This window comes from Myotis daubentonii, chromosome 7 (genome assembly GCF_963259705.1).
Source record: "Myotis daubentonii chromosome 7, mMyoDau2.1, whole genome shotgun sequence".
Taxonomy (NCBI): domain Eukaryota; kingdom Metazoa; phylum Chordata; class Mammalia; order Chiroptera; family Vespertilionidae; genus Myotis; species Myotis daubentonii.
In genome coordinates, this window is record NC_081846.1 from 49270478 (window position 1) to 49291376 (window position 20899).

General features: G+C 43.1%; 1 protein-coding gene across 1 annotated transcript in view; it reads left to right on the forward strand.

The window, feature by feature from the left end:
- The window catches only part of STK39 (serine/threonine kinase 39), a 300980-nt gene that overhangs the window by 55601 nt on the left and 224480 nt on the right, over window positions 1-20899 (forward strand). Inside the window, exon 2 of the mRNA XM_059704214.1 lies at window positions 9147-9259. Coding sequence (XP_059560197.1) covers window positions 9147-9259 — 113 coding nt within the window. The remainder of the gene's footprint in view (window positions 1-9146; window positions 9260-20899) is intronic.

Here is a 20899-nt window from a genome sequence, read left to right on the forward strand (position 1 = left end):
TGTATGGTTGTAACTTGGGGGAGAGCCTCAGGTTCTTGCCTTTACTTCTTGTTCTATGGCTGTAACGGGGGGTAGAACCTCAGGTTGCCAGGGGAGACCAGATAAGCAGGAATTTGATTATGAGTAAAATCAAATCAGATGGAGATCAAATCAGGTGGGTGGCATTAACATGAATGGATTTCACCCCCATCTGTCCTTGAACTAGGAGAAATGGTTTAGTTGCTACTGCTTCATGGATGTGGTATTCAAAGACTTGATTACCGGAGAAGTGGGTCTGAAACAATGACTCGTTTCCCTCCCTAATTTTCTGTACATCGGATCAGGTAGTCTAGTAGTTAGTTGTCAGTGCTGGCTATGAATAAGCAGGGTGCAAGGAGATGGAGTTCATTAGAGGCCGGCAGGAACTGGGGCTCCATGAGAGTCATGGTGATGGGGGATGGAGAGAGGAAGAAAGGCTTTAAAAAAACCCCAAAACTTGTAGTAGATCTAATTCTAGTGTCCATCTTGGTATCTAGGATAATCATACTGTTTATAATATTAATATTAATAGTCAAAACATAGTTAAACACTTAAGTGCCAGGCACGTCCATTTGTATTATGGTTGCATGCATTATCTCATTTAGTATCAACAGCCATCCTGTGAGGTAGATGGCTACTGTCGTTCCCTTTTTATAATGGATGACACCGAGGCACACGCACAAGCAGCTTGCCTGAGGTCACAGGGCAGGTGGGGCTGTCTGGCCGCAGACTCCCACTCATAGCGGCTACATGACCAGGAGGAAGTACAGTGGGGCTGGGCTGGGCTTGGAAGTACAAATGAACATTTGGGGAGTGTTAGACATTAGAAAGGGTCATATTAGGAATTACGTTTGAAAACAGGATAAAATGAGAATTGAAAAAAAAAAAAATAAAGATGCCTGGCTGCTGTTCGATGGAACTTGGACTAGGCCCCGGCCTCTGGGACTGATGTACACTGTGTGCCCCTGGGCTCCTGATTAAGTGCCTGTCTTAAGCCTTAGATAGACCTTTCTAGATTGGCTGCTTATTGGGCTGGTACAAAGCACATTTCTTCTTTGCCTGTTAAACTCTAACAGGGGTGCTAGAGGAATTCTGGGAAGCTGGAGGGGGAGAAGGGACATGCTTCATCCTGTTTGCTTACCGTTCCCGTCAGCTTCCTTCCAGAAAGGGCCTTTCCTGCAGCAGCAGGGCTTTTGGTCTCCATCTTTCCATATCCTGGAACCAGCCTCCTGGTGCTTCTCGGAGATGCCAGCACCAGCCAGCCCTAGATAATTGGTCCCAGCCTCATGCAGACTCTCACTGACCGTCCTTCCTCAGAGTCCTGAGGAGTCAGCACCTGCCTCTCAGCAGTCTGGGTCCCAGCTCTGTGGGTCTCCTCTAAACTGTTAGGTTCTGAAGACCCCACACCCCCTTTGGACTCCCCAGCCCTAGGCGTGGGTGCTGCTTCCTAAAGTTACCCTGGTCTGTGTCTGTCAGTCTTTTCAGGTCTCTAACACCTGTTGAACCAATTCTTTATATATATTCAAAGGTATGTTTCCCACCTGTCCCCTGATACATGTTCTGAAGACCTGGTGTCCTGGCAGGGGAGCGCGGGGAGAGAGGCCGACATCCTGGGTTCATGGTTCTCAAGAGCATAGGGGAATCGCTGGAGAAACTTATTAAAATGCAGATTCTAGGCCTCCAGTTGCAATAATTCTGATTCAATAGATTGGACATGGGCTCAAGAATCAGCTTTATAAACAGATATCTTAGGTGTTTCTAATGTAGTTACCCGGTCTCAGAGGCTTTGAGAAAACCTGTTTGAATTCAGGGCCTTCTCATGGGGCTATTTCTTTGAGTGTGAGGTGGTTGTCCTGGGGCTTAGAAACAAACTTCACTGATTTTCTTTTTTTTATAGAATAGGGGCTTTGGGAATGTTAATCTGTGACCAAAGGTCACCAAGGTCATAGGTTGCCCATGGAGCTGCACATCTAACCCTCGTTCAGCCCAACAAGCTCTGATGCAGTTTGCTGGAGAGAGGAGCTTCCCTCCCAGCTGTGCTGTCTACCCTTCAGGCCTTGCACGCCCAGGTTGCTGTCGTTCAGAGGGATACCTTTTTCTTCTTCGTACAAAGGCAACATGCGTGTCGCTGAGAAGGGGTGAATGCAACTGATGGCAAAGTAGATACTGGCTCCTCCTTTTCCATCTAGAGCCCTTCCCCTTTCCAGGTGGTTTAGGACTGGAGCAGCCACCATACCATATTAGAACCAGGACATTTGTGTCTTTTGGCCTTTGCCAGTGGGTGTATCTGTTTATCTGTGCGAATAGCAATGGACATTCCTCTGTGGAATGTTGGCTTCTATTTGGTCGATTTAATCAGTAAAACGAGTGGGTTTTGCTGGGAGCTGTTGCTGCCCCCTCAGAACAGAACAGGAAGTTTTTTCAGTTCTGCCCGATCATGGGGCTTTGAGTTTGCAGGGTGCAAGGACTTCAGAGTGACCTCTGAGTGAGTATAAAAGTCCAGTTTGCTCTGCGGGAATGTGTCCCTCCTGCAGTGTAGGGCCTGATAGGGTGCGTCCTGAGGTGGATTTTGAGGGCTGTCATCAGCTCCTATCTGTCACCGCTTCACGCTGTTAGGTGTTCTATGTCACCTCTTTATACCCCAGTAGAATCACGGAAGGTCCTGCTTTATTTTAGCCTGCCTCATTTTGTGTGACTCCCACAGGCTGAGCAGTGGCCAGGGGGGCCTCAGTGAAAGGGCTGGTTCTAGGAGTAACGAGGTGGAGGGAGACTTCATGAGCATGTGAGTGCTACGATGAGGCAGTAGCGAATCTCTGGGAGCAGAGAGGATGTGATTAACTCTGCTTGGTGTTAGTAACGAAGTTAGCATCTCAAGTGAATCATAGCCAATCCCTGGGACTAGGCTGTCAACAACTGGGTGCCCCCCCCACCTCAATCAAAATAGGATAGTCTTTTTCTTGAAAAAGAAATGCCATCACTGATGGCGATTTTGTTTACTCCAAGTTCCAGGTTGGTCAGCATCCACATTAGGACTAGAATCCTACAATATGCTTTCACCTTTGAGGGGGTCTGCCTCTGAGTGCTCTTCAGACTAATTGTTGTTGTTTTTTTAACTGGCAAATAAATATATTCACAGAGTGATTTTTTTAGCTAGTGTGTATCATTAAGAAAACAAAAAGTGTCTAGGAGTAAATCCCAATATTAATCATGTTTAATTAGATGGAAATTAGAGTTTGCTATGTAACAGCTCCTTATCACCTACAGACCATCCCCTCTTAACCTGGTGCTTGGAATTTCACTGTGCCTCCTAATAACGTCTCTAATGATTTTCTTTATGTTAGATAATCCAATTCACCCCCTTTACTATACTATATACTAAGTATAGTATAGATTTTTTTCAATGTTTTTTTTTTTTTTTAAATTTAACTTTTTGGCTTAGATGTAGCTTGAGGTTCAAGGTGAGTTTATTGACATTTCATTCATTCCAATTTGATTCCACACACGTTTCCTTCTATCTCTCTTATGATCAGAACCCCAGGCTACTTTTTGTTTTTCTGTGCTATCGGATGGTTCTTGCTGAGTTATGTAAGTGCTGCTTTTCTTTGGTGTAAGGTCTGTGATCTCTAAAGATATTAACAAACCATGCTTTCCCAAGAGAGGGGGTTTATCCAGGTTAGTGGTGAAATGCAAGTACATTCACTGAGTGGCCATTTCTCCACCTCACCCTGGTGTGTGTGTGTGTGTGTGTGTGTGTGTGTGTGTGTGTGTGTATGTATGTATGTATGTATTTATTTATTTTAGTAAGCTCTCAGTATGCTCCAAAACCGCAGAAGGAAGCTCTACTAACTGCTTCTTTTGACAGAGGCAGAGGGACATAACTCAGCCAGCTTCTCTGTAACACAGACCAGGTCACTTGGGAGGATCAGCTGTTTGTAGCTGCCTTGAAAATGGTGGCTTTCCTGTGCTCAGCGCACTGTGTACACGAGGTCTGTGTACCATTTTTCCAGACAGGCCAGCCGTAGTGTCTGTTTTGTAAAGGAATCGTGTGACAAATGGCACATAACCCCCGTCTCACTGTTTCTGGTCTTTGTGTTTGACGTGAGAGTTTACTGTGCACGTGTTCCTACCACACAGCACACATCACGTGGCAGATGAGTAGCTCTGGCACTTTTCTCTTTGTGTGAAATAGTAGGATGAGGTGGGCGGCAACATGTAGTGAATCCGTTTGGACCCATGGATCTGAGTCCACTTCTGAATTATTTTGAACCATAGGGAATGTGGCCATTTTTTTCTGGAAGAAGGGCAACTTCATATGCGTCATCTAACAAATAATTTACAGATTGGACCATCCAGGAAGGAAGGGTACACCTCTGAAGCCAAATAGCAGTAACGCAGACAGGCAAATCACAGTCTACAGCAAGCTTTTTTGTGACTCACAGTATTTTAATACTTAAAAAATGAATTGCTAACATTATCACATTGGGAGGTCTCACACAAAATTCCGGATTTTCAGCTTTCCTGCAAAAATCAGACTCTTGCCATGCTAGGTCAGCCATCTCCCATGGCGACAATGGGCAGACGCGGAGCGGCAGTTGCACCCCTGCAGAGCTCACATGTGTTCGTTCACACGTGGGCCAGCTTCTGGCCCTCAGGTGACCTCATTGGCCACAGGGGCTTTGAGGTTGGACACATGATATAAATAGAGCACATAGAGTGAGTTGGGTAAAGAGAGCTGGAAGAAATCATCAGCTGGACCAAAGCCACTGGTTTTGTTTACTACACGCCACCAGCCCGCACCTCCAAAGAGAAAGCCCGAGACAGCCCTGCAAAAGTTAATATTCACTGAGAAAGGACAGGTAAGCATATCATTAAGGAGTCCTTTCACGTGCTCAGGAGATGGGCAAGTGCTTATTAAACTTCCTGGAGCTCCTCATTTAAGTGGGGTGTGATGACAGAATTTCTCTCACTCATCACCATTCATGTCAGAGGCTAATGCAATATACCTTTCTATTTGGTTTATTTTTAAAATCCTGACTTTTATGGTTTACTGGGCAGCTGACCACTTTTTGACTTAACGTTAACATAAAGAAATGTTTGTAAATTAATCTACATTTAAAAAATTACCAGATGTTTATTGCAACATTGTTCTTATTGGGGGAGGGGGAGAGGAGTGAGAAACTTGCAATAAAGAGAGTACTCACCAACAGAAGAAGGGCTGAATAAATTGTGGTTCATATCAGCATCATGAAGTATTATGTAGCATTAAAACGACAAGTTGGCAGGACACAAGTTGACCTGGAGGAATTTCCCAGAGGGGTAATACTAGCTAAGATTTAATTAGTGCTTCCTATATGCTAGGCCCAGTTCCAAGGGCTTACAGTGTATTCATTCATTTGATCATCACAGCCACCCTGCGAGCTCGGTGCTATTATCGCCATCTTATAAATGAAGCAACTGAGGCATGGAGAAGTGACGAACGTCACCCGAAGATAAGCAGCTAGTTCATATGTGGCAGGGCTAGGATATGAACTCACGTGCTCTGGATGGACAAAGATTTTTTTAAAACCATTTTTTTTTAGGTTAGTAAAGTACATTATCAGCGAGAAGTTTAACCATGGAATATTAATTCATAGTTGTTCCTGAATTTTCTGGGTTATTCTGTTATATTTTAGACTCTTAGACTCTTCATGTTTGTAGGGGACCTTAGAAATCATTTCGGTTTCTGATATTCCAGTTTAGCCCTCCTCCTCCTTTTAAACCAACTGAATATTTTTGGTAAGCAGAAGGAAACAGTCATAGCTACTTTTCCAAACTCTCTCTTTTCCCTTGTGCGCCATATATACTCAGATAGAGTCTACCTCTTTCATGTTACTGATGCAGAAATGAGTCCCAGAGAGAGAGAACCGAACATTTATTGAGTTGCTGTGAAGCATGTTATGTTATTAGGCCTTACAAGTATATTTTATTAGGCCCATCGAGGAAGCTGAGGTTTGGAGAGAAATTTGGCCTAACATTACGCAGGGATGGATAGAATCTCTGTCTCACCTGCTTTTCAAGGGTCTTGCTAATCTCAGACTTGGTCACTATAGTGGCCTGTTACCAGAGGCCCTTCAGTTGAATCTTGCCTCTTATTGCTGTAAACTTAACTAGGAGGCTTTTGAGAAGTTCTAATTTGTATGGCATTATTTAGCACGGGCGACAGTGGGACAGTGACTTAAAATAGACGCTGAAAGGCTTTTGGATTAGTCAGTTCGTGTTGCCATAACAAAATACCAAAGAATGGGTGCCTGTGCCTTAAACAGCAGCTTATGTCTCACTGCTCTGGAGGCTGGGAAGTCCTGACCAGGGTGCCGGCCGATTGGGTTTCTGGTGAGAGGTCCCTTCCCTTCCCTTCCTCATTCACCAAGTGAAGGTTGGACTTGATGTTCTTTAAGGCTCCCTGCCCCTCTGATATTGTTCTTGTTCTCTCTTTAGTTGAAGGAAATCTTTGGACTCAAAGCAGGGGTCTCCCAGATTGTCCAGTGAATGGTTAAACAGTCATCTCAGGTCGTGACGTTTCATATTTATTCTCTGTGGAGAGGAGAAGCTGCCAGTTGTTCTTTAGCCAGCTGTCGTTGTAAAGCAATAACAATTTTCTGGTTGTAAAGCTCTTAATAAAAGCGTCCTCCCACCACTCCCTCCCGCTTTGTAGATTTTGTATTTGTATCCATAGTCTTGCATGCGTCTGTGGAAGTCCGGAGGCTTTTATAGCCAAGGACTGGCTAGGAGAGGTAGCCCCACATTACGTGCACCTGTTTTATCCTTTCTGGGAATTTGGTTTCCTTTCCCCTGTTCTTCAGTTCCTCTGATCTGAGGATGTTTGGAATGTGGATTAAGGTGGGAGGGGTGGGATTGGAGGGAGATTTACAACAGGTAGGGCTGAGACTGACTGCCCACCAGCAGCTGGTTAAAGATGTTTGTTGACTTCTCTGCTGGGTACCAGACCCAGTGCTAACTAGCTCCTTGCTCCTTTCTCGGTGCCGCTCCTTCAGCCACAGCCTGCTGTTCGGAGACCTTGACTGGAAAAAATGCACTGTTATCAGCAGGCTCTTTGTAGTGTTTGGCGCTGGTATCTGGAGCATTCTGGATTGAGCCCAGCACGCTGTGATCTGCAGGGCCAGTGAGGCCAATCCAGCGGGCCTGGGAGTAGCCACTGATGGAGCAGGCAGTGAGGTTTGGGACAGGGAGGCCCTTCTCAACTCCCTCTGACATCAGCACTCGCTCCTGGAACCGAACTCTAGAGAGAGTGAGATCCACCTTCCCTCTCGGTCGTTTCTCTTTTCTTCAACCATCTAGGACAGAAGAAGATATTTCCTTAGCAAGGCCAGCGGGAGGGAGGAAGGGAGCATATGCTGTGGTTTGTGTGAAGTAGGAAACAGTCTGGGGTCTGGCAGACCTGACTCAGGTCCCAACTCAGGTACTTACCTGCCGCATGGGTCAGTTTCTCACATATAAAACGAGGCTAATAAATAGCAGAGGCTTGTAAGGAGAATTGTCTGAGTGAAGTGCCTTCTGTGCAGTGCAAGTCAGCCTGACCTCCAGCGAACACAGGTTGGACTTCCTGCACCAGGGATCTTGACATTGGAGACCTGGCTTTGGAGCATTAGGGTGATCTGCTCGAGTGGGCGGGTCAGTTAGGGACCAGAGCTGACGATGAGGCTGCAGGGCAGGAGAAAGGGCAGAACTTTAGCTCTACAGACCCCCATTCGTGCACTTCCTTGAGGGGTACAGCCTGGATCTGCACTAGAAATGCCCTGCCTTCCTGTCACATATGTGAGACAACCTAATACCGACCTCTTCCTACAGCCAAAAGATGCTCCTTCTCCCTTTTGAAGATAGTTGATGACTCATGGGAGAGGTAGTGCCTGAAAAAAACAAAACTGTAAGGAGGATGGTACACGGTCACTCCTGGGCCCCTTGTGTACATCCTGAGCACAGGCTGTGCTTCTCATCGCCAGTCTTCAAGTGGCAGAGGATCTATGCCAGTGGTCGGCAAACTGCAGCTTGGCAAACCATGGCTCGCGAGCCACATGCGGCTCTTTGGCCCCTTGAGTGTGGCTCTTCCACAAAATACCGACTTCTGCGCATGGGCCATGAAGTTTCAATCGCACTGTACGTGCGCAAAAGCACGTGGTATTTTGTGGAAGAGCCACATTCAAGGGGCCAAAGAGCTGCATGTGGCTCACGAGCCACGGTTTGCTGACCACGGATCTATGCGACTGGGAGGAGATCTTTGGGATTCTTTGCAGAGTGGAGATGCCTTAACCTAGAGGCCTCTTTTGCCCCCATGGAATATAAATCCAATGAGGAGCTCTTTGAGCTCTGCCACAAATCATTACATGTCTACATTCTGCTCTTTTAAAACATGAATAACGACATGACTCGGTCTCCTAGGAGTTTGAGTGCATTAGGTAGCGATAGGGAAACCTTAGGAATCGGAAATTCAATTCACGTGAATGCCGACAGCTTTTGTAATTACACGTTCGCATCCTTTTCCTTGGCATCCTTGGAAGTCGCGCTTTCCACTCAGGTGGATGTCTGTTTTCCTAATTGTAGAGCGAGCGCAGAAGCAATAGGCTCCAAGGGTGCTCAGAGCAGACAAGTGAGTTGTCACAGCACCGCATGGAAACCCTGAAGTGAAGTGGCTCCGGCTGAAGTGGTTTGGTTTGGGCTGAAGTGGAAGAAGAGCCTGAGCTTTTTAAAAGCACCGATGTTAGAAAATACCAGGACCTGCGGATGGGGATGGCTGCCATGCAGGGTTGCACTTGGTGCTCATGTCCCTTTGCTGTGGGCGGCAGTAAACGCACTGTATGGGGGTGAGCTCTTTTGATGGGGATCACCTTCCCGGTTGGGAGCCTCAGCCCTGTCTTTGTAAACTGTGGAAAACTCCAGTGTTTCCTTTTTCCCCTCCTCCAGATAATTACTTTCCTACTTAACAAAATTCTTTAAAAAGATGTCAAATAGTAATGTTTTGAATACTTTGAATAGAAGACCTTTTGAAAAAATAGATATTGGTGAAGGGGGCTGTCATGAATCATTACCAGAAAGTGTGCCGTTTGATAGCTCATGTTGTTTCTATTTCCTTTCAGGCAGCGGAGCTACTGCTGTGGTTCAGGCTGCTCTATGCAAACCCAGGCAAGAGCGTGTGGCAATAAAGCGGATCAACTTGGAAAAATGCCAGACCAGCATGGACGAGCTATTAGTAAGTAAAAGTGAAGGGATATGGGTCTGTGGAATGGGTGGGAGAAGTAGGAGAGGAGAGAGCTAAGGCAGCGTGGTGGGATTGGAGACGTGCATGTCTCAGAAGGCAGCCCACACACTTTCCCCTCCCCTGATTAATGACGCTGTACCTTCTGATTGTGTTGCAGAGTACAACGTGCTGTGCTTGGACAAACAGTAATTTGCTCAGCCCTCGTAACGCCTGGGTGGGGATGGTCTCAGTGTTGACACTAGTTTATGAAACCAGAGAACAGACCCAGTTACATATCTAAGGCCATGTGATACTGACTGCAGGGCGAGGTGGGGAGCTTCTGGCCCTCGGTCTAGAATCCTGACACAAATAGGAGTTACTCCCCAAACAATGCGTTGGTCGTTTTGGCTTTCCTGATTTACGAAATCGCCTACAGATCCCACCCAGTTACTCAGAATACTGCAGGGTAGCTTGTGTTTGGCCAATCAGAGGAGTTGGTTGTTTTAGTGCACAGCAACTTGTACTTCTTATTGTAAATGAAGTACACCACATAAATAATTGGAGCTTGTCAGCGTGGCTGTAATGCTGGTAGCATTGGTTGGTTGAAGGAACATTTGCTTTTGGCTTAACTGACTCATTATTAAATGAACAGCTTGGCAAATGGTTTATTAGTTGCCCGGCAAACTGTGAAGGGTTTGCGAGTTTAATCTCATAAATATAGTTGTCGTTCTGCCTGCCAATTTTCTTCTTTGCCTTTTGGCCATTTATTTGAGAATAATAGAAGACCACAGTGGAAGAGTTAACTGATTGGTTATCCCAACACTAATCCCAGTGCAAATATTAGTCCAACAGCCCCATAGAAGCTACAAACTATAATGACGGCTGGCTCCAAATGAAGAAGGCTTTTGTTATATTCTACATTAGGAATGGAATGCCATTAACAAGAGCTTTTTGTCTTTACTCAGAATATAGCTTTTATTTCAGGCTTAATTACAGCACACTATAGTATAAATTAAGTACAAGGATAGGCTGTACTTTTCCAGATCTGTTTGGCCTTACATTTTAAATTAAGCTACACAAGGCATAGATTTCACTGGGATTGAAGAATCAGATTGCCAGCAAAAACGCAGATTAAAGCAAGGGCTTCCATAATTTAATGTTAATTTAAAAAATGTTGCATACATTAAAGGCCTTCACCCTCCGGTGCTTTCCTCTCACTGAAACTGTTACTGTGTACTTGTGTGGCTTGCTGTTACCGTGACCAATAAGATGGTGCCTTTATCATCTGACTGGCTTTCAAGGTCACTTTCCCTGAGTGGAAAAAGTGTTGAATGAACTGTGGGGAGAGGCAGGTCCTGCTTCTGCCACTAACTTGTTTTTTGACTGTAGTCAAGTTACCTGACAACTTGGCCCTATTTTAAAAGAGAATTGAATGGGAAGGCCTCTAAGATGGCTTTAGGAGCCTCGAATTCTACAGCTTTCCTAAGTACACATTTGTTTTTTAAAAACTTTGGAGTATACCTTTAAACTTATGCACTATGGGGAAATATCACTGAAGAATTTGCCCATGTATTTGGTTGTGGTGCTCTGTTGTAGGTCTCACAGCCATCCTTTTGCCACCAGCAGAATACTGTACAGAATATGGATAAGCTTTATGTTCACAGTGTCTGAGTTCTGGGACCCGCCTTCTGGGCCAGTCCCGTGGTCCCTGGCCTCCACCAAGCTCTCATTGTTGCCCAAAGCATCCATGTTTCCCTCTGCTGGCTTTTTATTAGCTATCTGCTCTAAGGGATGGTAGCTGTGTAAGGGTCCAAGTGGAGGTCACGGGAGACAGTCATTCCAGGAAGCCTATCAGTGTTGTTTGGAGGTACCTGTGATATAGGCGGAGCTGTCAGTATAAGGATTGCTGCTTTTATGTCTTTATGCTTAACGCCATTAATCTGAGGTCATAGGATTTGTGGATTTGCTTATTCCTGTTAATTTATCTCCCTGCCCCCCTGCCCTTAATTCCCATATTGTGTTAATATATATGCACTAGAGACCTGGTGCACAAAATTCGTGCACTCGGGATCCCTCAGCCTGGCCTGCGCCCTCTCACAGTCTGGGATCCCTTGGGGGATGTCCTGGGGAGCGGGCCTAAGCTGTCAGTCGGATATCCTTAGCGCTGCTGTGGAGGCAGGAGACACTCCTGTGTTGAGTGTCTGCCCCCTGGTGGTTAGTGCGCATCATAGCGACCAGTCGTTCTGTCGTTTGGTTGAATTGCATATTAGCCTTTTATTTATGGGATGATTATCTATTTTCATATAAGAAGGTATTTTGTTTTATTGCTTTGATCTTTCTTTTATCTTGAGCCGTTGACCTTGATATTTCTAGAGATGGGGTGGGGATGATGATGATGGTTCTTTAGGATATCTTACTGCCAGGTCCTTTGCAAACAAAAACAAATGGAATATATAGTATAGGTTGTCTAATGGTGCCAGGCTTTTGTGGTCTAGCTATTGGCACCTGAGATTGTGTGGCGCACTGTTGCTGTAATCCTTTCCATTTCCAGTGCTGCTGGTACCCGCACTTTTATTATCTCTGTGGGTTCACATTTTGGCAGTGCTTGGACACCTGGTGTCCTCATCATCCTTTAATTCCATGTGTGTGTGTGTGCACTATATGCAGGTCAGTGCTCTGCATCATTTTACTCTGTACCATGTGTTAGCTGGAAGCCATTGTTCTTATAAGAAACAATAGTCACTGGAACCCTTATCTTATGTGAGTGTTATGTCATAGAAGTGGCAATTATCAACTGTCTGCTGGCTATTGGGACATCTGCCTCCCCTGCTGAAACTGTATCACCTCCCACCCCATACTCTCAACCCTTCCCTACCGCCCCTTGAACCTCAACTCCCAGAGTAAGGTGGGGTTTACACACAGAGGCCAGATGTGAAGGCACAGCGCAGTTTTGGACAGTTGGCTCTGAACTCTGCTTCTGTGTGGGGTGGCGGCTATTAGTAGATTTTCCTGCCGTCATAGAATTAATTTGTCCCAGGTTTGGCTGAAGAAGGATTCAAGTGATTTCATGATTTCCGAAGCAAAGTGATAATTATAGTGCCAGCTTCTCTTAAAATGAAGGAAAGAACATTAGATGAGGCCATTGGTGCTAAACAATTGGATATTTAAATAAAATTTGTACCATTGAAATGAGCACTGTAATATTCCTCACAGGCAGTTTGGTTCTAGATCTAATACACATGTATTAATTTATTTGGTAAGTACTTAATGAGTCTCTCCATTGTGTTTAGGCCCATGAAAAGGATGAGTTTTGGGTGTATATATGGGAGGACAAAAATATATGCTCACTAGACATTCATTTCATTTTAACAGCAATTTAAACACTTTAGAATAAATGTTTTCCTTGGCAACACATGAATAGCAGTTAGTTGATCTAAACTGATTATTTTTGAGATGCATTCTTTTACATTTCCATCTATGTTTTGGACTTTGGCCTTTAACTAGATCCTAATCTTTCTAGGTATGAAGATCTTGGTGGTTAATTTTTCAGGAGCTAAGGGCGTGTCACTGGCCTGTTCTATATGCCTAACTATCCCAACCTAGATGCTTCGATAATTTCTGAGATTTGTTTTTTTTTTTTTTTTTTTTTTTTTTTTAGGCTTTTATTTTTTTTTTTTATTTTTTTTTTTTTTAATTTTTTTTTTTTTTATTGCTTAAAGTATTACAAAGGGTATTACATATGTATCCATTTTATCCCCCCGCCCTAGACAGTCCCCTAGCCTCCCCTATCACCCAGTGTCTTATGTCCATTGGTTATGCTTATATGCATGCATACAAGTCCTTTAGTTGATCTCTTACCCCCCTACCTCCTGCCCCCCAACCCTCCCCGGCCTTCCCGCTGCAGCTCGACAATCTGTTTGAGGCAGCTCTGCCTCTGTATCTATTATTGTTCAAAAGTTTATAATGGTCTCTATTGTCCACGAATGAGTGAGATCATGTGGTATTTTTCCTTTATTGACTGGCTTATTTCACTTAGCATAATGCTCTCCAGTTCCATCCATGACGTTGCAAATGGTAAGAGTTCCTTCCTTTTTATAGCAGCATAGTATTCCATCGTGTAGATGTACCACAGTTTTCTAATCCATTCATCTACTGATGGGCACTTAGGCTGTTTCCAGATCTTAGCTATGGTGAATTGTGCTGCTATGAACATAGGGGTGCATATATCCTTTCTGATTGGTGTTTCTGGTTTCTTGGGATATATTCCTAGAAGTGGGATCACAGGGTCAAATGGGAGTTCCATTTTCAGTTTTTGAAGGAAACTCCATACTGTCTTCCATAGTGGCTGCACCAGTCTGCATTCCCACCAGCAGTGCACAAGTGTTCCTTTTTCTCCACATCCTCTCCAGCACTTGTCGTTTGTTGATTTGTTGATGATAGCCAGTCTGACAGGTGTGAGATGGTACCTCATTGCTGTTTTGATTTGCATCTCTCGGATGATTAGTGACTTTGAGCATGTTTTCATATGTCTCTTGGCTTTCTGAATGTCCTCTTTTGAAAGGTGTCTATTTAGGTCCTTTGCCCATTTTTTGATTGGATTGTTTATCTTCCTTTTGTTAAGTTGTATGAGTTCCCTATAAATTTTGGAGATTAGGCCCTTATCAGATATGTCATTGGCAAATATGTTTTCCCACACAGTGGGTTTTCTCGTTGTTTTGTTGATGGTTTCTTTTGCTGTGCAGAAGCTTTTTATTTTGATGTAGTCCCATTTGTTCATTTTTTCTTTAGTTTCAAGTGCCCTAGGAGCTGTATCAGTGAAGAAATTGCTTCGGCATATGTCTGAGATTTTCTTGCCTTTGGATTCTTCTAGAATTTTTATGGTATCCTGTCGTACATTTAAGTCCTTTATCCATTTTGAGTTTATTTTTGTGTATGGTGTAAGTTGGTGGTCTAGTTTCATTTTCTTGCATATATCTGTCCAATTTTCCCAACACCATTTATTGAAGAGACTATCTTGGCTCCATTGTATGTTCTTGCCTCCTTTGTCAAATATTAATTGAGCATATTGGTTCGGGCCGATTTCTGGGCTCTCTATTCTATTCCATTGATCTATATGCCTATTCTTGTGCCAGTACCAGGCAGTTTTGAGAACAGTGGCTTTGTAATACAACTTGATATCTGGTATTGAGATCCCACCTACTTTGTTCTTTTTCAGGATTGCTGCAGCTATTCGGGGTCTTTTTTTATTCCAGATGAATTTTTGGAAAGTTCGTTCTAGATCTCTGAAGTATGCTGTTGGTACTTTAATGGGAAGTGCGTTGAATTTATAGATTGTTTTGGGTAGTATGGACATTTTGATGATGTTGATTCTACCAATCCATGAACACGGTATGTTCTTCCATCTGTTTATGTCTTCCTCTATGTCTTTTTTCAACGTCCTGTAGTTTTCTGAGTAGAGGTCTTTTACCTCTTTAGTTAAGTTTATTCCTAGGTAGCTTAGTTTTTTCGGTGCAATGGTAAACGGGATTGTTTTTATAATCTCTCTTTCTGAAAGTTCACTATTGGTGTATAGAAATGCCTCAGATTTCTTGGGGTTAATTTTGTATCCTGCTACATTGCCAAATTCATGTATTAAGTCTAGTAGCTTTTTGATGGAATCTCTAGGGTTTTGTATGTATAATATCATGTCGTCTGCAAATAAGGACAGTTTTACTTCCTCTTTTCCAATTTGGATGCCTTTTATTTCTTCTTCTTGCCGAATTGCAATGGCTAACACTTCCAGTACTATGTTGAACAGGAGTGGTGAGAGGGGGCATCCCTGTCTTGTTCCTGTTCTTAGGGGAAATGGTGTTAGTTTTTGTCCGTTGAGTATGATGTTGGCTGTGGGCCTGTCATATATGGCTTTTATTATGTTGAGGTATGATCCTTCTACTCCCACCTTGCTGAGAGTTTTTATCAAAAATGGGTGTTGAATTTTGTCAAATGCTTTTTCTGCATCAATTGATATGACCATGTGGTTTTTTTCTTTCAATTTGTTTATGTGATGTATCACGTTTATTGATTTGCGGATATTGTACCATCCTTGCATCCCTGGGATAAATCCTACTTGGTCATGGTGTATGATCTTTCTGATGTACTGCTGGATCCGATTTGCTAAGATTTTGTTGAGGATTTTGGCATCTATGTTCATGAGGGATATTGGCCTGTAATTCTCTTTCATTGTGTTGTCTTTACCTGGTTTTGGTATTAGGGTGATGCTGGCTTCATAGAATGAGCTTGGAAGTGTTCCTTCCTCTTGAATTTTTTGTAGTAGTCTGAGGAGGATAGGTTTTAGTTCTTCCTTGAATGTTTGGTAAAACTCCCCTGTGAAGCCGTCTGGTCCTGGGCTTTTGTTTGATGGAAGCTTTTTGATGACTGCTTCAATTTCTTCCATAGTTATTGGCCTGTTGAGATTTTTAGATTCTTCCTGATTGAGTTTTGGAATGCTATATTTTTCTAGGAATTTGTCCATTTCCTCCAGGTTGTCTAGTTTGTTGGAGTAAAGCTGTCCATAGTATTTTTTAACAATCATTTGTATTTCTGTGGGGTCTGTTGTTATTTCGCCTCTATCGTTTCTGATTTTATTTATTTGGGTCCTCTCTCTCTGCTTCTTGGTGAGTCTGGCTAGAGGTTTATCAATCTTGTTTATCCTTTCAAAGAACCAGCTCTTGGTTTCATTGATTTTCTGTATTGTTTTTTTGGTCTCTATGTCATTTATTTCTGCTCTAATCTTTATTATCTCCTTCCTTCTGCTCACTCTGGGGTTTTCTTGTTGCTCTCTTTCTAATTCTTTGAGTTGTAGAGTTAGATGATTTACTACCATTTTTTCTTGTTTTTTGAGATAGGCCTGTAGAGCTATAAACTTCCCTCTCAGGACTGCTTTCAATGTGTCCCATAGGTTTTGGATTGTTGTGTTTTCATTGTCATTAGTTTCCAGGATGTTTTTAATTTCTTCTTTGATCTCATTGGTAACCCAATCAATATTTAATAGCATGCTATTCAGCTTCCAAGTGTTTGAGTATTTTGGGTTGTTTTTATTGTAGTTTATTTCTAATATTATGCCATCGTGGTCTGCGAAGACGCTTTTTATGATTTCAATCTTCTTGAATTTGGGGATACTTTGCTTGTGACCCAATATGTGGTCTATTTTTGAATATGTCCCATGAGCACCTGAGAAGAACGTATATTCTCTGGCTTTGGGGTGAAGTGTTCTGAAGATGTCTATTAAGTCCATCTGATCTAGTGAGTCATTTAGGATTGCTGTATCTTTGCTGATTGTTTGTCTATAGGACTTATCCAGTGCTGTCAATGGTGTATTAAAGTCCCCTACTATGATTGTATTGTTGTCGATCTCTCCTTTGATATTTTCCAGGAGTTTTTTTATGGATTTGGGTGCTCCTACATTGGGTGCATATATGTTTACCAGGGTTATATCTTCTTGTTGTATTGATCCCTTTAGTATTATGAAGTGGCCTTCCTTATCTCTTGTTAAGGCCTTCACTTTGAGGTCTATTTTGTCCGATATAAGTATTGCTACCCCAGCTTTCTTTTCCTTTCCATTTGCCTGAAAGATATTTTTCCATCCTTTCACTTTCAGTCTGTGTGAGTCCCTTCTAATGAGGTGGGTTTCTTGTAGACAGCAGATGTATGGGTCATGTTTTTTTATCCATTCAGCCACTCGATGTCTTTTGGTTGGAGCATTTAGTCCATTTACGTTTAAAGTTATTATTGAAAGGTACTTGTTTGTAGCCATTTCTTTTTGTGTGTGTGTGTGGCTGTTTTCTTTCTGAGCTTTTTATTTCTTCTTTTTATACCAGTCCCTTTAGCATTCCTTGCATTGCTGGCTTGGTGGTGACAAACTCCCTTAGTCTTTTTTTGTCTGTGAAGCTTCTTATTTCCCCTTCAAGTTTGAATGATAGCCTTGCTGGATAGAGTATTCTTGGATTCAGTCCTTTGCTTTGCATCACTTTGTAAATTTCAGTCCATTCTTTTCTGGCCTGATGTGTTTCTGTTGAGAAGTCATTTGACAATCTAATGGGAGATCCCTTGTATGTAACTTTCCGTCTCTCTCTTGCAGCCTGTAAGATTCTCTCTTTGTCCTGAACATTTGCCATGGTGATTATGATGTGTCTTGGTGTGGGTCTTTTCGGGTTCACCTTGTTTGGGACTCTCTGGGCTTGTGTGACTTTTTTCTTCCCCACCTCAGGAAAGTTTTCTGATATTATTTCTTCGAGTAGGTTTTCTAATCCTTGTTCATCTTTCTGTTGTTCTGGTACTCCTATTATTCGTATGTTGTTTCGTTTCATGTTGTCCCAAAGCTCCCTTAGGCTCTCCTCCTGTCTTTTAATTTTTTTCTCCAATTGCAGTACATTTTGGGTGTGTTTTGCTTCCTTGTCTTCTAATTCACTTATTCGGTCCTCCGCTTCTCCTAGTCTACTGTTGATACTTTCAATGGAGTTTTTCATTGCAGCTATATCACTCTTCATTTCTTCTTGGGTCTTACTTAGGTTGTTGATTTTTTCATCTGTTTCTTCTAGCTTCTTCCATATGTTATCGATTTTTTCATCTGTTTCTTCTAGCTTCTTCCATATGTTATCGATTTTTTCATCTGTTTCTTCTTGCTTCTTGCAGAGGTTGTCGATTTTTTCCTCCATCCGGTTTATGCACTCTAGGATCCTTATTCTGAATTCTTTATCTGTCATGTTGCATGCCTCTGTATTACTTAGCTGCTTTTCTGGAGAGTCCTCCTTCTCTTTCCTTTGGGGGTTTCTTTGTCTACCCATGTTTGATCTCACTGACATATCTAGACGTTGAGTTGTTCAGTGGTTGCTCCCTTGGTGGCAGTGACTCCTTGGTCTGTGGTTGCTCTTCGGGCGGTTGTGGTAGCAGCTGCTCTTCAGTTGGCAGCAGCTCCTCTGGTGGGTGCTGTTCACAGCTGTGGTGGCTCTTCCGGCTGGTGGGGCGAGGTTTCACGTACAGCTGCTGTTCCTCAGCAGAGGATGAGGTGCTCAGGAGGTTGCTGTTGCTTGGATCTGCTGCGTTGATTTAAAGGCACAAAATACAACACAACAAGGCACCACGTACCAGGCACTATACACAAATATATTCACGATATTAATAACCCCAATTAAAGGTGACCACCTGAATTAAGAGAATTAGGGGATAAGGAAGAAGGAAGAGAAAAAGATAAAAGAGAAAAAGGAAAAGAAAAGTAGGGACCAAAAAAAGGGAGTGCAAAAATGAAATTGGGAAAAAGGAAGGGGGAAAATAAAAGTGAAAAAAGAAAAGAAAAAAAAAAAAAAAAGAGCGAAAAGAGAGAATGAAGTGGAAGAGGGAAGAGACTTTTTATATGAGGAGAATACTCCTATAGAACAGCCATTAATCCCAACAAATTCCAGCAACAGCTCCCTGGATATGAATGCAAACTAGAAACAACCAATAATATAACGATGAAAATAGAATGGTGAACACTAATCCCAAAATAAAATAAAGAAAAAATAAAATGGCACTTTAAAAAATGGTAAAATGGTAGCAGTAATAATACTGGTTAAAAATAAGAAGGTAGTAATTAAAAGGGTAAAATCAGGTGATGGAAAAAGAAGAAAAGAAAGAAAAAAAAAAAAGAACAGAAAAAAAAAAGAATGAAAAAAAAATTGGTTTCTTAGTTAAAAAGTGAAAAAAGAAAAAAAAAATTGCAGTAGTGAAGGTCCTTCGTTTCTTCTATTCTTCAGTGTGGCTCGCCTTAGACCTTCCAGGTATTCAGGAGAGTGTTGAGTTTCCCTGCGATATACTGTTCCTCTGTGTTGTAAACCACAGTCCTTATTTTAAAGCATGCCGCATTTATTTCCCAGACTGCCTTATTTTGTGTTTAGCAAAGAGTCAGTTTGTGGGTCAGCCTCTGGGTGGCAGTGTTCTGGGGTTGGCCTCTGAGGCTATAGGGCCTCTCTGTCCAGTGGAAGTTCACTGCCCAGAGCTGACTGCGTAATAGTTAGTTACCGGCGCTATGTTGTTGCTGGGATTGAAAATCCCCCTATAGGCCAGACCCTGTTAACTCCCAGGGACTGATCAGGTTATCTTAATCCTTGATCTCGTACAGGGTGGAATCTGGGTGTGGCTGTGCTCCTTGCCTGGGGGCTGGGGGGAGGAGACTCCCTCTCAGGAGCGGGTGGCTGCCCCAGTCCCAGGCTCTGGGGTGTCTCAGCACTCAATTCACTACCATCTCTCCCGGCTCCCCCTCTTTCCCCAGTCTCTCCCCAGATTCCACTCCCCAGCACACTCTCCCTCTCTTCAGCACAGGTGAGTGTCTGTATCCGAAATGTCCCATGAACAGGATTCAGTGAAAACAAACAAACAAATGCCGGCCGCGGAAACGTGGAAGGCTTGGTTTCTGTAAGCTTCTTCTCTTACCGGGACTGCATGGTCAGGTCAGCTCTTCAGGCTGCCCCCTTTAGGCTCAGTCCTCCGTGATCACAGAACCCAGCTCTCAATTTCCCTGGCGGCGCCAGGAATCCCGCGGTTCTCCTTTCCCCCCCGTCAGGGGCTGTGCCTGTCCCAAGGGACGCGGCTGTCTGCCACGCGGTCTCCCTCCGACTCTCTGGGCTCAGAGGTCTGGCAAACTTTCCTGCCCAAATCCCTGGTTTTTTTTACCTTTCCAGGGGAGTTCTGCTCTTCCCGGCTGCAAACCCTCTCACCAGCTGAGCAATTTCGCCAATTCGGTGTGAGTGTTACTAGCTTCAGCTGCTCGTTCCATTTGCTCCGGGACACGACCTGGGACACGTCTGCCTATATCGCCGCCATCTTGGTTCTCCAATTTCTGAGATTTGTTAATCCCACTTTTGTTGTCATCCCCATATTTGCTAATCCTGCAGTAGTATAAATGACTCTACTAATTTTAACATCCTTTGGGAGGTATTTGTAGTTTTAGAGCAGAATGTATTAAATCTCACTAGAGAGTAAGACCTGAACTAGGTGATGGGAAAACAAAATGGGTTCCTGTTTCTTGGGGAGCCTTTGACTAGTAATTGAGTGTTTTTATTTTTTTTTTACTGGGTTGGTGAGATTTTTTTTTTTTTTTTTTTTTTTTTTTTTTAGCTATGGATCTTTTTCTGCACTTTTCCCTTCTATTTGCCTAGAAATGGTTTAGCAGAGCAATAGGTTCTCTCATTTATATTTCATTGAGGGCGTTCTTACTTCCCAGTAGGAATTTAAAATTTGCTAAAAGGGTCAGACCCACTGTCTATGTGAAGATGGCCTCGAGATTTCTTGAAAAAACTTGGTTCTCTGGTTTGTGGTCAACCTCAAAGGTTAGGGATGCTGCTCCAGAGCACACTTGACTTCCCTTAAAATCCATTGTGTGAGCGAGGGATTAATCTGCTCTTTCTAAAATCATTTGTCTTTTCAATCTTTATCACCAGGTGACAATGAATTATATAAATGTGAATAGTCCTTTTATTTATCCTAAAACCCACTCTTCCAACCTTCGGAGCACTCTCCTTTATTTTTCCCAGGGATTGATTAACATTTTGGGTCTCTATTGTGCTTGACTTTATTTATGATTTTTAGACTTTATATCATTCTCATTCTTTCCTCTGGACTTGCGTTCTCATATCTTTA